Source organism: Pipistrellus hanaki (genome assembly GCF_964339955.1).
Source record: "Pipistrellus hanaki genome assembly, chromosome: 3".
NCBI classification, from domain to species: domain Eukaryota; kingdom Metazoa; phylum Chordata; class Mammalia; order Chiroptera; family Vespertilionidae; genus Pipistrellus; species Pipistrellus hanaki.
This window is the reverse complement of record NC_140505.1, coordinates 165,321,722-165,333,839: the sequence shown is the minus strand read 5'-3', so window position 1 is coordinate 165,333,839 and position 12,118 is coordinate 165,321,722. Positions and strand designations below refer to the sequence as shown.

General features: G+C 44.3%; 1 protein-coding gene across 1 annotated transcript in view; it reads right to left on the bottom strand.

Annotated features, from left to right (window-relative positions):
* PLBD1 (phospholipase B domain containing 1) overlaps nucleotides 1-10,806 on the bottom strand; it is a 53,821-nt gene extending 43,015 nt beyond the window's left edge. The window contains exons 1-2 of the mRNA XM_084877911.1: nucleotides 10,165-10,806; nucleotides 663-882 (exon numbers count right to left, since the gene is read on the bottom strand). Of these exons, the coding sequence (XP_084734037.1) occupies nucleotides 663-882; nucleotides 10,165-10,246 (302 nt within the window). The 5' untranslated portion in view covers nucleotides 10,247-10,806. The remainder of the gene's footprint in view (nucleotides 1-662; nucleotides 883-10,164) is intronic.
* Between the last annotated feature and the right edge of the window lie 1,312 nt (nucleotides 10,807-12,118).

Genomic DNA, 12,118 nt, shown 5'->3' with positions numbered 1-12,118 from the left:
ATTTCAGAGAAGAAGAAAGAGGGGGAGAGAGAGAGATAGAAACATCAATGATGAGAAAAATCATTGATCAGCTGCCTTCTGCATGTCCCCTATTGGGGATGGAGCCTGCAACCTGGGCATGTGCCCTAACCGGGAATCGAACCCATGACTTTCTGGTTCATAAGTCGACACTCAAGCACTGAGCCACACCATTGGTTGATTCTTGTATGTGCTCTGACTGGGAATCGAACCCACTGGGAAACAACCTCGGTGTATCGGGATGATGCTCTGACGAGCTGAGCTACCTAGCCAGAGCAAATGCTGCTACATTTTATTTATAATTAATCTTCTCTGTTTTGTGCTTCTTGAAGATTCTACTTGCTTTCTACCGGACAATAAAACTAGTAAGATGAGATGGCTTAGCTGTCTCTTATTATAGTTTTAGAAGGAAAGATTTAAAAAGGTTAAGATCCATGAGGTTTGACTAGTGCCATAATTGGGGGCTTTGATCCTTATTGGTCGGTACTGATTATAGGTACAAATATAATCCTGATAATGTCTCTATCACATGAGAAGGATGTCAGCTACTAACGTACAAATGCCTGGAAACAAAGGCTACCCTGTTGGACAAAGCCAGAGACAGAGGTGGTCTGATGGTTCTCCACCAGGACTGTGGTACTTACATGGCAGTGAGGTAGCCCTCCAGAAAGCCGGCCAAAAACATGATGACGTCATTGCTCAGGGACTTCGAACCATACCCTGCTCTGATCTCTAGGATGCCCCAGCCTGTGGTGTTCATAGAGTCATTATAAAAGCCATAGGCATCTCCGTTCTTGTCCAGTACGTCTTTGATCTCCACTGTTTTTTCGGTAGGCATCCAGTATGCAGTTGCATATTCGACTCCTTGAAAAAAACAGAAAAGGAAATAATGATAGAATGCCATTCAACTGACTTACCAATGCATTATTTTTTTTTCCATGTTACCGACAATTCCAACACATTTGCTTTCTAAAGACTTCCATTCCATCAAAATTGGGAAATCTGCCACTACGGCTTGACTTTGTTGCAAATGGGAGGAAAAAAACAAAAAAAAACAAAACAGAGCCTTGATCAAGGGGGATGAGCCCATAGCAGAAAGTATAAGTGAAAGGTAGGGGCATGGTTTGGACATCATAGAGGTGGGTCTAACAGCTCCATCCTTAGAGATGGGATTCTGGGCGATGCCAGCGCTGGAACCCTTGCCCACCTCTTCATTCAGCCAAGGAAAGGGTTCATGTCCCTGCTCTGCAAGGCCTTCCGATTCCCCTCTGCAGTTGGGCCAAAGCATTTATTTATTTGGCTCCTTACTCTATTTCTCCTGCTTAATTATCACACATGACATTAGATTCTTATTTTGCAGAAAAAATAAAAGTTATCACCTGTGATCCCCTCAAGTTCTTGATAATTTTGTGAATCCATTCTCACTAATCCTGTATTCATGTCTCTCTTCTTCTTCTTCACTTCAATCCCTCTACCCAGCCATGCTCTGGATTCCACCCCTCTCACTCAGGAACTTTGTTTCATCCTAAGTCTTCTTGCTCCTGTTCCCTGAAGTCCTCTGTCAGCAGTGGCTCCTCCCTGTTCAGTAAATTAATGTGTTCCACTGTCTCAGTCCAAAGCGAACCAACCACAGAAGCTCTCTGTAGAGATCCCATGAGCAACTTTTGGCTACTGCTAGAATCTCTCCCTTCATAAAATTATTACACATTTTATAGAGCATGCTGTATCTGGGACTCTGCTAGGTGCTGGTGACACAGTTGTGACAATGACAAGCTCACTTCCAGGCCCCATCCACTTCCCTTCATTTTCTTCACTCAGGCCTGTGGCAGGCTGGCACTCACCCCCACTGGCTGGGTCACAAATGAAGTCCTTGACTCCCAACGTCACACAGATGCCTGAAAGTGTTTGACCCTGGTGACCACCCTTTCATAAAACTCTTTCCTCCCATGCGTCTGGGAATACACTCTCTTCTGAATCTCCTCCTCCTCAGATTGTCTTGTAGACCTATCAGCACACTTGATAACTGTCCAGATGAGTCTATACACATTAGGAATTTACATTATTCAAAATGAAACTTATATTTTCTCCCAACCCATCCTCCATCTTCTGCTGTCTCTGTGATTTCTTAACCTGAAACCCTATCCATGCAGGCCTCCTCTCTCTCACACACATTTAATTAAACATCTCTCCTTCCAGTCTTCATCTCTACATTTCTGTGCTACTTTAATATCACAATTAGCCTTAACTTCTCTTCTGCCAGAGTCACCTTTCTGAAACTCAAGACTGAATTGTTTACTTGACTACCCAAAATCTTCAATGGCAAAATAAATAAATAAATAAACAAATAAATAAACAAATAAATAAATAAATAAAATCTCCAATGGCTTTTCTTTCCTAGAAATAAAATTCTTCAGCTCATACTATCTGCCTTCATGATCTGGATTCTGCCTACCCATCCAGCTTCATCCACCTCCCCAGGCATTTTGTGATCTGGAAATCATTACCTACAACGCTCCAACCTGCTAGGTACTGTTCCAGCACCTGTGACTTTGCATATGCTGTTTCCTTTCCCTGAGAGTTTCTGTCTTGTTAGCCACCCACAACCTCAAAATTACAACTTATGACTCACAAAACAGCACTCCCTTTAAAGGGGCTGACTTGCTCTACAAACTCAATGTACCTGTGTATACAGTTTAGGTCTGATCCCTTTGTACTATAGCTTCCATGTCTGCCCCTGCTGTCTCTTAAGATAGTTTTGAACTCCTGAGGCCCAAAATTGTTTCCTCAGCATTAGGAATAGTGCCTTGCCCATAGCAGATACTCAATAAATATTTGTGAAAGGAAGAGAGATTTAGGTAGAGAGAGAGAAAAAAAAAACACCCACAGAAAAATAGAAATGGTATATAATGCATTCATTTCTCTGCCTAAGAAACCATTGCATAGCTGCTCAGGTTAAAGACAAACTTTATATTCAGGCCATCAGAGAGATGGGAAGAGGTCAGAATGACTCAGGTTGTAGGTTGAGAATCAGTGGATGAATGTTGTATCATTCACTGAGAAAGGGAGAAGATGGGCAAAAGGACTAGGAAGAAATACAAGCATAGTTTTGGACATACTAAGTTTTTAGTGGTTAAGATACTTGAAATTAGCCCTGACTGGTTTGGCTCAGTGGATAGAGCATCGGCCTGCGGACTGAAGGGTCCCAGGTTCGATTCCGGTCAAGGGCATGTATTATACGTTGGTTGTGGGCACATCCCCAGTGGGGGGTGTGCAGGAGGCAGCTGGCCGATGATTCTCTCTCATCAATGTTTCTAACTCTCTATCCCTCTCCCTTCCTCTCTATAAGAAAAATCAATAAAAATTAAAAAAAAAGATACTTGAAATTCTAGCTCAGATTTTATATATATGTAATGTTACCTGTTGTCAACATTCAAAACCGACTCAACATTTTGCTTTTTGATTTAAAGTTATCTATCTAATAAGCACTGAAAGTACAATCCTAATCCTAGAACAATATGACCACAATGGTGGACTTTCTTTAAAAATGGTTAAGAGGAGGTAATGACATTGACTATCAAAGGTAGGTGCAAAAAAAAAAAAAAAAAAAAAAGTAGGTGCAGACTACTTTGTCAACAGACTCCCATTGCCAAACAAACAGTCTAATCCTATCTAATAAAGATGGAATATGCTAATTGACCTCACACTGTTGCTAAAATGGTGGTGCCCACAGCCAATAAGGAAGGAATATGCTAATTGGCTGCCCTGCCTCAAAAATGGTGACACTCATAGCCACAAGATGGCAGCACCCAGCCCCCTTAGCCTTGTCGGGGTGGCAGATATGCGGCAAGGCTGGGCCTGGTGGGCCCAGTCTTGCTGCACACTTGCTACCAGAGTCCCTCAATCCCCTCAGCCCCCCCAGCCACCCAAGGCTGGCCAAAGGCACAGGCAAGCCTCAGATGGCGGCTGCCTACCAAGGCTCAGGTAACCAGGGCCAGTAGAGGCTTGCGCTGCAGGCAGTGGCTGCAACAGAGGTGTGATGAGGCATTGCCTTCCCCTGATCTTCAGATCACTTCCCACCCCTGAGGGCTCCCAGACTGTGAGAGGGGGCAGGCCAGGCTGAGGGACACCCCCTCCAGTGCATGAATTTTCATGCACCAGGCCTCTAGTTGTTAATAAAGCCATTCTTGACAATTGTGGGCAATATCCATAGAAACTTCCCTTCTCCTCCCAAGTACAATAAATAAATATGCTTTCCCAATTGATTTTAGGCCACAAAGGCCATTGCCTCAGCCCTTCCTCAGCCTTTCTCACACATTCTCTTGCACCCTCACCTCCAGTGGTAGGGAAATGAGAAAGCATGGCTGACTAAATAAAAAGCAGCCACAATTCGCTGCAGCAGGGGTGTGGTCATAAACAGGAACTATAAAAAAAAGGAAGGTAAGCGGTGTTAGTTTCTTCTCTTTCAGTTCTGCCCACATTGCATGGTTTTAGCTTTATTACATTCTCCAAAATGTTGGCACTTTTCATCCAGCATCCTGGCCTTCCTTTCCTTTCACCTTCCATTCCAGTGGCTCCTTTTATTATACACTTGGCTTGCTCTCAATCTAAGCACTCAAGGGCCATGGTTTCATTGTTACTGGTACTTCCTAATTTCCTATTTCCTGACCACAAGTAATAAACTTCTGCAAATCTCTGTGTTGTTAATTTTTTTTTACACTAGTGTGTCCCCATGCATGAGAAAACTCTTACCTAAAGTCCTCATGAGAATTCAATGATAAAAATTTACTGCTAACAAGCTAATCAATTTAGCAGATGCTTTGAGAACTAAGCCAAAATCTGAATTTCTTGACTCACTCCTAATTGGTATCCTCCATGACTCAATGTTTTCTTCATGTATCATCTCTTTCTGTTTTTTGTTTTGTTTGTTTTTTTAGTATCATGCTATTTAAAATTTTTTTTATTTTTCTTAAATCATTTAATAACTTTTAAGCCATTATAGTTATTTATTTACTTTTTATTATTAAAAATATATTTTTATTGATTTCAGAGAGGAAGGGTGAGGGAGAAAGAGATAGAAACATCAATGGTGAGAGAGAATCATTGATCAGCTGCCTCCTGCATGCCCCCTCCTGAGGACTGAGCCTGTATCCCAGGCATATGCCCTTGACGGGAATGGAACCTGGAACCCTTCAGTCCACAGGCAGAAGCTCTACCTACCGAGCCAAACCAGCTAGGGCTAATTCTTGATTTTTAATTGTGAATTAGAATTTTGGTATCTTAGGTTTGCAAATGCTGATTTGCATAACTTGATACTACCTTATGTTGGTATTGTAATTACACTTGCAAGGCTGACAAATTTCAGAGCAAGCTGTGCCTTTCAAATAAGAGACACTCACAACTTTCCATTGGAAGATTATAACATATCTGTGGTTTGTTCCGACACAGTTTCAAGGTTTAGACTAAAGTTTCCACATAATTTCACTACCTCTAACAGTTTCACTTTTTTTTTTTTTTTTTTTTTTTACCACATTAAGTAAATTCCTATTTTTCAGTAGTACAAGTGAGGCAGAATAGTAAAAAGTAGGAAAATTCCTTGGCCAGTAGAATGAGGAAACTGAGACAGCTGATTTCCATCTCACATCCTGACCCTCCGGCATCCTACTCTGCTGTTCCACCAATCCTTTAAGCATTAAGCATTTTATGTTCTGATCAGCATCAAATAATCTTAGAACAAAGCCTCTGGTCTGTTGACCAAAGAGACCGTGTTTTTGTCAAACTAGAGATGCCATCTCGGCAACAGTTGTGTTTTAGCTCCGGGCCCAGAAAAGCAGCAAAACTAGACGATGCCACGGCGTGGCTGACATCAGCACCAGATGCAATGAATAATGACCCTCTCCCCTGGTGCCCACCAATCAGTAGAGAGCACCACCCTGAAAGGACACACCTGGAAAGCTGATCGATATTCTATTGAGAATCTCACTGAGACCTTACTACACACCTAGGCTCTGTAGAGAAGAAAAATGATTTTCCCTCTTTTGGGTTCTTGACTGAGCCATCCAGGAAATAATCCTTATGCCAGATTAGAAAGAGGAAAACAAAAATCTAATAATTTGTAAATCTCCTAGATATATGAGAGAGACCCAGAAAAACGGAGTAATTCACAAAAATGGCTAAAGCAACGACCTTAACTATCATCTTCAGTGAAGACAAAAGATTATGTTGGGCCGAAACCGGTTTGGCTCAATGGATAGAGCGTCGGTTTGGGGACTGAAAGGTCCCGGGTTCGATTCCGGTCAAGGGCATGTACCTTGGTTGCGGGCACATCCCCAGTAGGGGGTGTGCAAGAGGCAGCTGATCGATGACTCTCATTGATGTTTCTAACTCTCTATCTCTCTCCCTTCCTCTCTGTACAAAATCAATAAAATATATTAAAAAAAAGAGATGATGTTGGGGTGAAGATACTGTTAAGGAAAGTTACTAGGAAAAGCACAGTGTAACAAGGATAAGGTTATGCAGATTTAAATTGTTGCCTAATGCACTGATGAGAATTTCTAGAGATAAGGTCATTTCCCTCTTCCTGGTCCAGTGAGGAAGATACCTTTACAAAAGGAGATTTAGAAAGGGTAACTTATTTGGTTTTCAGACTTCTCCTATTTTCTCTCTCTCCCTTCCTCCCTCCCTCCCTTCTTCCCTTCCTTCCTTCTTCCTTCTTTCCTTCTTTCTTTTTCTTCATCCATCTTACTTTTTTGCTTTGAAATATATATTTGTCTTTTTAGTTTATTTTTCTATCACCATTTATTCCCTCCATGCTCTCTTTGCCTCCACCCAACCCCTCCCCACTGAAATCACCACACAGTTGTCCATGTCCATGAGTTCTCTGTCTACTGTTTTTTAAATTAACCAACCTAAAATAATTCTATGCCAAATAGACATGTTTGGGGGTGACAAATTCTGTGCCCCTACAACTCCTGAGCTACAAACCTGTACAGCATGTTACTGTGCTGCATACTGTAGGCAACTGTAATCTGCGAGAGGCATTGCACTATGAGTTACAATGGCTATGATATCACTAGGCAGTAGGACTTTTTCATTTTCATTCCAATCTTATGGCATCATCATAGTCTATGCGGTATACTAAAAAGTCATTATGTGGCATATGGCTGTATATAATCCCTACTGTATATGGCAGGCACTGTTCCTCACAACCTCTTTAAGAGATGTCCTATATAATAAAAGGCTAATATGCAAATTGTCCCCTCGACTGGAAGTTCAACCTGGAGTTCAGGGGCCTGCTGGCCCTACTCCCACTCCCAATCGCCCCTCTCCCCCATCATCAGGGTGAGCCAGCTGGACCCCACCTGTGTACAAATTAGTGCACTGAGCTTCTAGTGGTATTATAATACTCATTTTACAGATGAGGAAATAGAGGCATAGAGGATTAGATAATTTACTTAAGGTCACACAGTAAGGATTGTTGCCAGGATTCATACATGGGCATCCAGCTCCATGGTTTCTGTTTGTCGAGTTCCATACTACCTCTCTAACACTATAGAGTTACTTTTAAAAAAAATGAATAACAGCCATAGACTGAACATATGGAGCAACCACTGTAAGTGAATTTGAAATAAGAATGCCTTCAGAGTTAAAGGAGCAATTGAGATTGATCTCAACCAAAGGTCTGCTAAGTCACCTTAAGGAGACTGAAAGACTCACAGGACAGTAAACTTCTTGACAGCCACATAAAGGTATTACCCAAATAGAGAGGCAATCTGTTAGTCTCAGGTGGGCACTGGTGAGCCATGGAAGCCTGGAAAAGGCAGTGCCCACAGTCAGGAGCTAACATGCTAGGCGAGCACTGCCAGTGGAGGAGCTGATGGAATTGTCGAGTCCTACTAGGAGGCAGACGAATCAGAAACCCCATCTTTGAATCCATCATATTATTCTGCCCCATGCAGTTTGACTATAAGAATATGCCTGGAGCAGACTATGCAAATATCCAATCTGCTAAAAATTAACAACTGGCATTTTAGTGAGTAGACCTGTGTGTTTATCAGGGTGAAATCAGTTTCCTTATATCCGATAAGCTCTGGAGCACTGGAAAGAATGACTTTCCGGAGTCTAGCCCTGCAAGTGCGAGGGCCAGATTTGGAACCAGTTTTACCAAGGCTCATGCCATCTTACAAGTCTCTTGGCAACCAACCCATCCCTTTCCCTAGTGACAGCCTAACTTCACTATACAAACAGCTTAGAAAAATTATCCAAGACATTAAAAACAAATATGGAGTATTTCAGTCTGGAAAGACAAAGCCAACACATTTAAAATCTATAATTGAGAGAGAGAGAGAGAGAGAGAGAGAGAGAGAGAGAGAGAGCGAGCTAGAATGAACGTGCAATTGCTTGCCAATTTGTAGAAGAATGAAAGTACAAAGTTGTCTTTAAAAATTAAAGAGGGGTTATTTGTAGATAAATAGCTGCATCTTAGTAGATATAAAATCCCCGGGGATAAAAATGCATTCCCTTGAGTGTTTCTTGTGTAGTCACTAAATTCAAAGTACTGAGCAGGGCACTTCAGAGAAAACATGAAAAGCAAGTGGTGGCAAAGACCTGTTCTCTGCCCTCAGTTGCTGGGAATCTAGAAGGTAAGACAAAGTGCCAAAATCCTGCCTTGGAAAACTGGTGAATAGGGGTGAAGCAGAGGACACAGAGATCACATCTTTTGAAACAGTCAGTGTGGCCGTCACCAGCTGTCCTCCAACGCCATGTTAAGAAGTCTGTCCGTACTGCCGGGCACAGGGCTGGCAGGATGGCTGGTAACAGAAATGCCCTCACTTTCCACCTTGATTCCCCACCCACCTGGCATGGAGTCAGCTTATCTATCATTTGGGGAACTGAGTTTAAGAAGCAGATGCTTGCCAGGCAAGTATCTTCTTGAATAAACAGTGTCCCATCTTCAAAAAAAATAATGTCTCCTCCTCACTCCTCAGGCTGCCCCGCCTCCCGTCTACAGAAATATTTAAAACAATCCTAACAATCCAAAAGAACAGAAAAGGGAAGAAAGTTTCAGCCAGTGTCCAAGGCACAAAAACCCTTTCCGTATCTGGGCTGCACTATCTAGCCTGTCCCGGGTACGTGTGAATGAATAGTCTCCCTGAGCTAAAAGGTGATGCCCGCAGAGCGCCACAGGCCTGGGAAAGACCAGAATGTGGAGGTGAATCTAAGTCAGGAGCCTGGGGGTGCGGCACTTCCCACCTCAGAAGCCCGGGCAGCTTAACAGACTGGGAAAGCTTAATAGTAAGAAGTGGGCAAGTTGTAAAAACAAAAGTCTTGATGGAAGGCAATGTAACAAGAATCAGTACACTCATTTAGGAAGGGGTATGCACTCCTAAACGACACCCTCTTCTTACCCAAGGTCGGTGCAGAAAAGGGATTATGAAATAAAGCAAGAGAAATCCTCTCTTTATATTTCTTCTGAAGTCTTTCAAGTTTCTTTAGTTAATATTGATCTTATTCATTGGGAGTGAAAGTGACAAATCCAAGGTTGGTTTTTTTTCCGCAAAGGGTACAGATAATTGCCAATACCTGTTGGGGATAAAACCTGTTTGACTAAGTTGGGAGTAGTTGAGTAAATGCCCTTTAGCGTTTCAGCTCTGCCTTCCAACGCTGTGCATCTTTATGCAAATTACGGAATTCCTCCTAATTTCCATTTGTCTCATCTGTAGGATGGGGGTAATAACCCCACTTAGATTACTGACAACGAAGGGGGGAGGCGCGGAGAAAAGACAGCCGGGAATCATACCTCTCCGGTGTGAATACTACATATATTTAGATGTCCTTTGGCTGGCGCTCTGAGGACCAGCCGGGCTCAGCAAGCCGAGTCATGCAGGAGCGAACCCATTCGTCTGCCAGGAACTCTGCCCAACACTTTTCCAAGTTCACAGGAGCACACACCCTTGCGCTTCTCCCGGGCCCGGCCCGGAGCCACACAAGCGCCGGATCGAGCCCCGTCAGTGCCCTGCAGAACGAGGCTCGGTCCCCGGTTCCCACCCCGAACCCGACACCCGCGGGAAGTGAACTTGGGGGGACCCCGGGCTGGGCTGAGCGCGCGCTGCGGGCTGCGGGGGCCTGTCCCGGGGGCGCGGGGCTCACCTGCCAGGCTGGGCGGCACCGCGGCGGCCAGCAGCAGCAGCAGCAGCAGCGGGGCCGACGGCGCGGGCAGCCGGAGGGGCATCGCTCTGCGGACGAGGCAGCGGCGGTGGCAGCTGTTGGAAGGGCGGCTGGCGAGCCGGCAGCGTGGCGCCCGTCTGAGCGCTGGAGCGTCCTTAACTTTCCTCTTTCATGAGTTCTGCTGGTTCGGGGCTTTTGAAGGTGAGGAAGCCTCACGTGGCCTCAGGAACAACCTTCGCCCTAGGGTGCCCGAGTCTGGGAAAGGCGGGTCCTTCCAGACCCTCTAGCGCCCAGTGGGCCGGGCTGGGAAAGTTCCCCAGCTGCACTGCTGGGGTTTGGCAACGTTACGCACCACTGTCTCGGCGCTCGTCGGCGGCGGTTTTGCAGCCCCAGCTTTGTAGGAACCAGTTCAGGTCAGCCCCGCTAGCCTCCAGCCTCCCAGGGCCGGCCACTCCTCTGCAGCAGCGGGAAGAGGCACCCTGAGCTATGGGGAAATGCATGCCCCTGCCTACGCGCAGCTGGGATTCCTGGCCATTCCGAGGACTGGTCGGTCTCCACAGGTTCTGTATGCCTCCCGGATCAGGGCCCCTCCAGCCCAGGCTGTTCAACCCAAATCCATGGACTGCCGCTCAAGACTTTTGATCCGTTTGCTTTTCTCTTTATGGGCTGGAGCCTCCACCGGAGAGTGATCCGGACAGGGCTGTGAAGTCCCCATTTCGGTGCAGAGTCCTTTGCAAGTGACATTGTGAAGTAGGCAAAGCTGTGCCTTTGAGGTGACATTGTGAAGTTGGCAGAGGGTGCCCTAGGTGACATTGTGAAGTAGGCAAAAGGTATTTTATTCATTCAATAAGCATTTATTGAGCCCAATTTGTGGGTCAGGTACCAGTGGTTTTAGAACAAGAGCATGCCCTGCCACAGCCAAGAAGGGACAAAGCCACGCAAATAACACAGGTACTCCGAGGTTGCCATTAGTGCAGTGGTTCCCAACGTGGGGCATATACCCCATGGGGGAGAGGGGGCAATTTTATTTTAAGGGGGGGGGGTATTTGAGAATGAGTTATTAAAAGTGATTTTTTTTTGCATTTCTTATGGTTCTAGGGGCCTCATATACAGTATATAAATATATATTGTGACATATTTATGCGTTTCAGTTCTCTATTGAAACTGCTATTTTTTCATATCACTTCATCTAATTAGTTTTTAAACAATTTCTTAGTGATTTCTTCCTCAGTACTTCAATTGTCCTTACATTCTTTTATTTTTCTCTTTCATGGATGTCGTGTTCTCTGGAAACTTGTTCAGACCAAATTAATGACCTTTTAGGCTTCCTCCACGTGAATAGGAGTCCACATTTTTAATAATAAAAATTATATGTCACAGGGGCTGGGGTTGGGGTGGGGGGCATCAGAATTTCAGAGATGCTTAGGTGGGGCCTGGCAAAAAAAAAGGTTAGAATAGAGCTGTGCTGAAGGTACAGTGAGGGAACCCAGGGCGGGACAAGCCACCACAAAGGTGGGGCCGAGGCATCCACTCTTGTCCCTTGGTCTTCCTCCCACTTAACCGAAACGTTAAGGGGAGATGTGAAGGAAAGACAACCTATTTCCTGTTGTGGGAAATACGTTGAAAGGAGCTTGACTTGGGGTGGTGAACACACAATACAACATACAGACGGCGTATTACAGAATTGTACACGTGAAATCTATATAATTCTATTAACCTGTGTCACCCCAATAGATTCAATTTAAAAAGTTATTAGAAAGGATACAAAACAATTACTGCAAACCTCTGTGCAAATTGTTAATCACAAGTCCTGAGTCATAATTTTGTTCGTTAACCTATCACAGTACCAGGATAATAATGTCATTTAATGAATGAAGGAATTGAGGGCATTGTAAAAATTGCACATTTTCCTTCAAGTTAGAAAATAAAAGTGAAG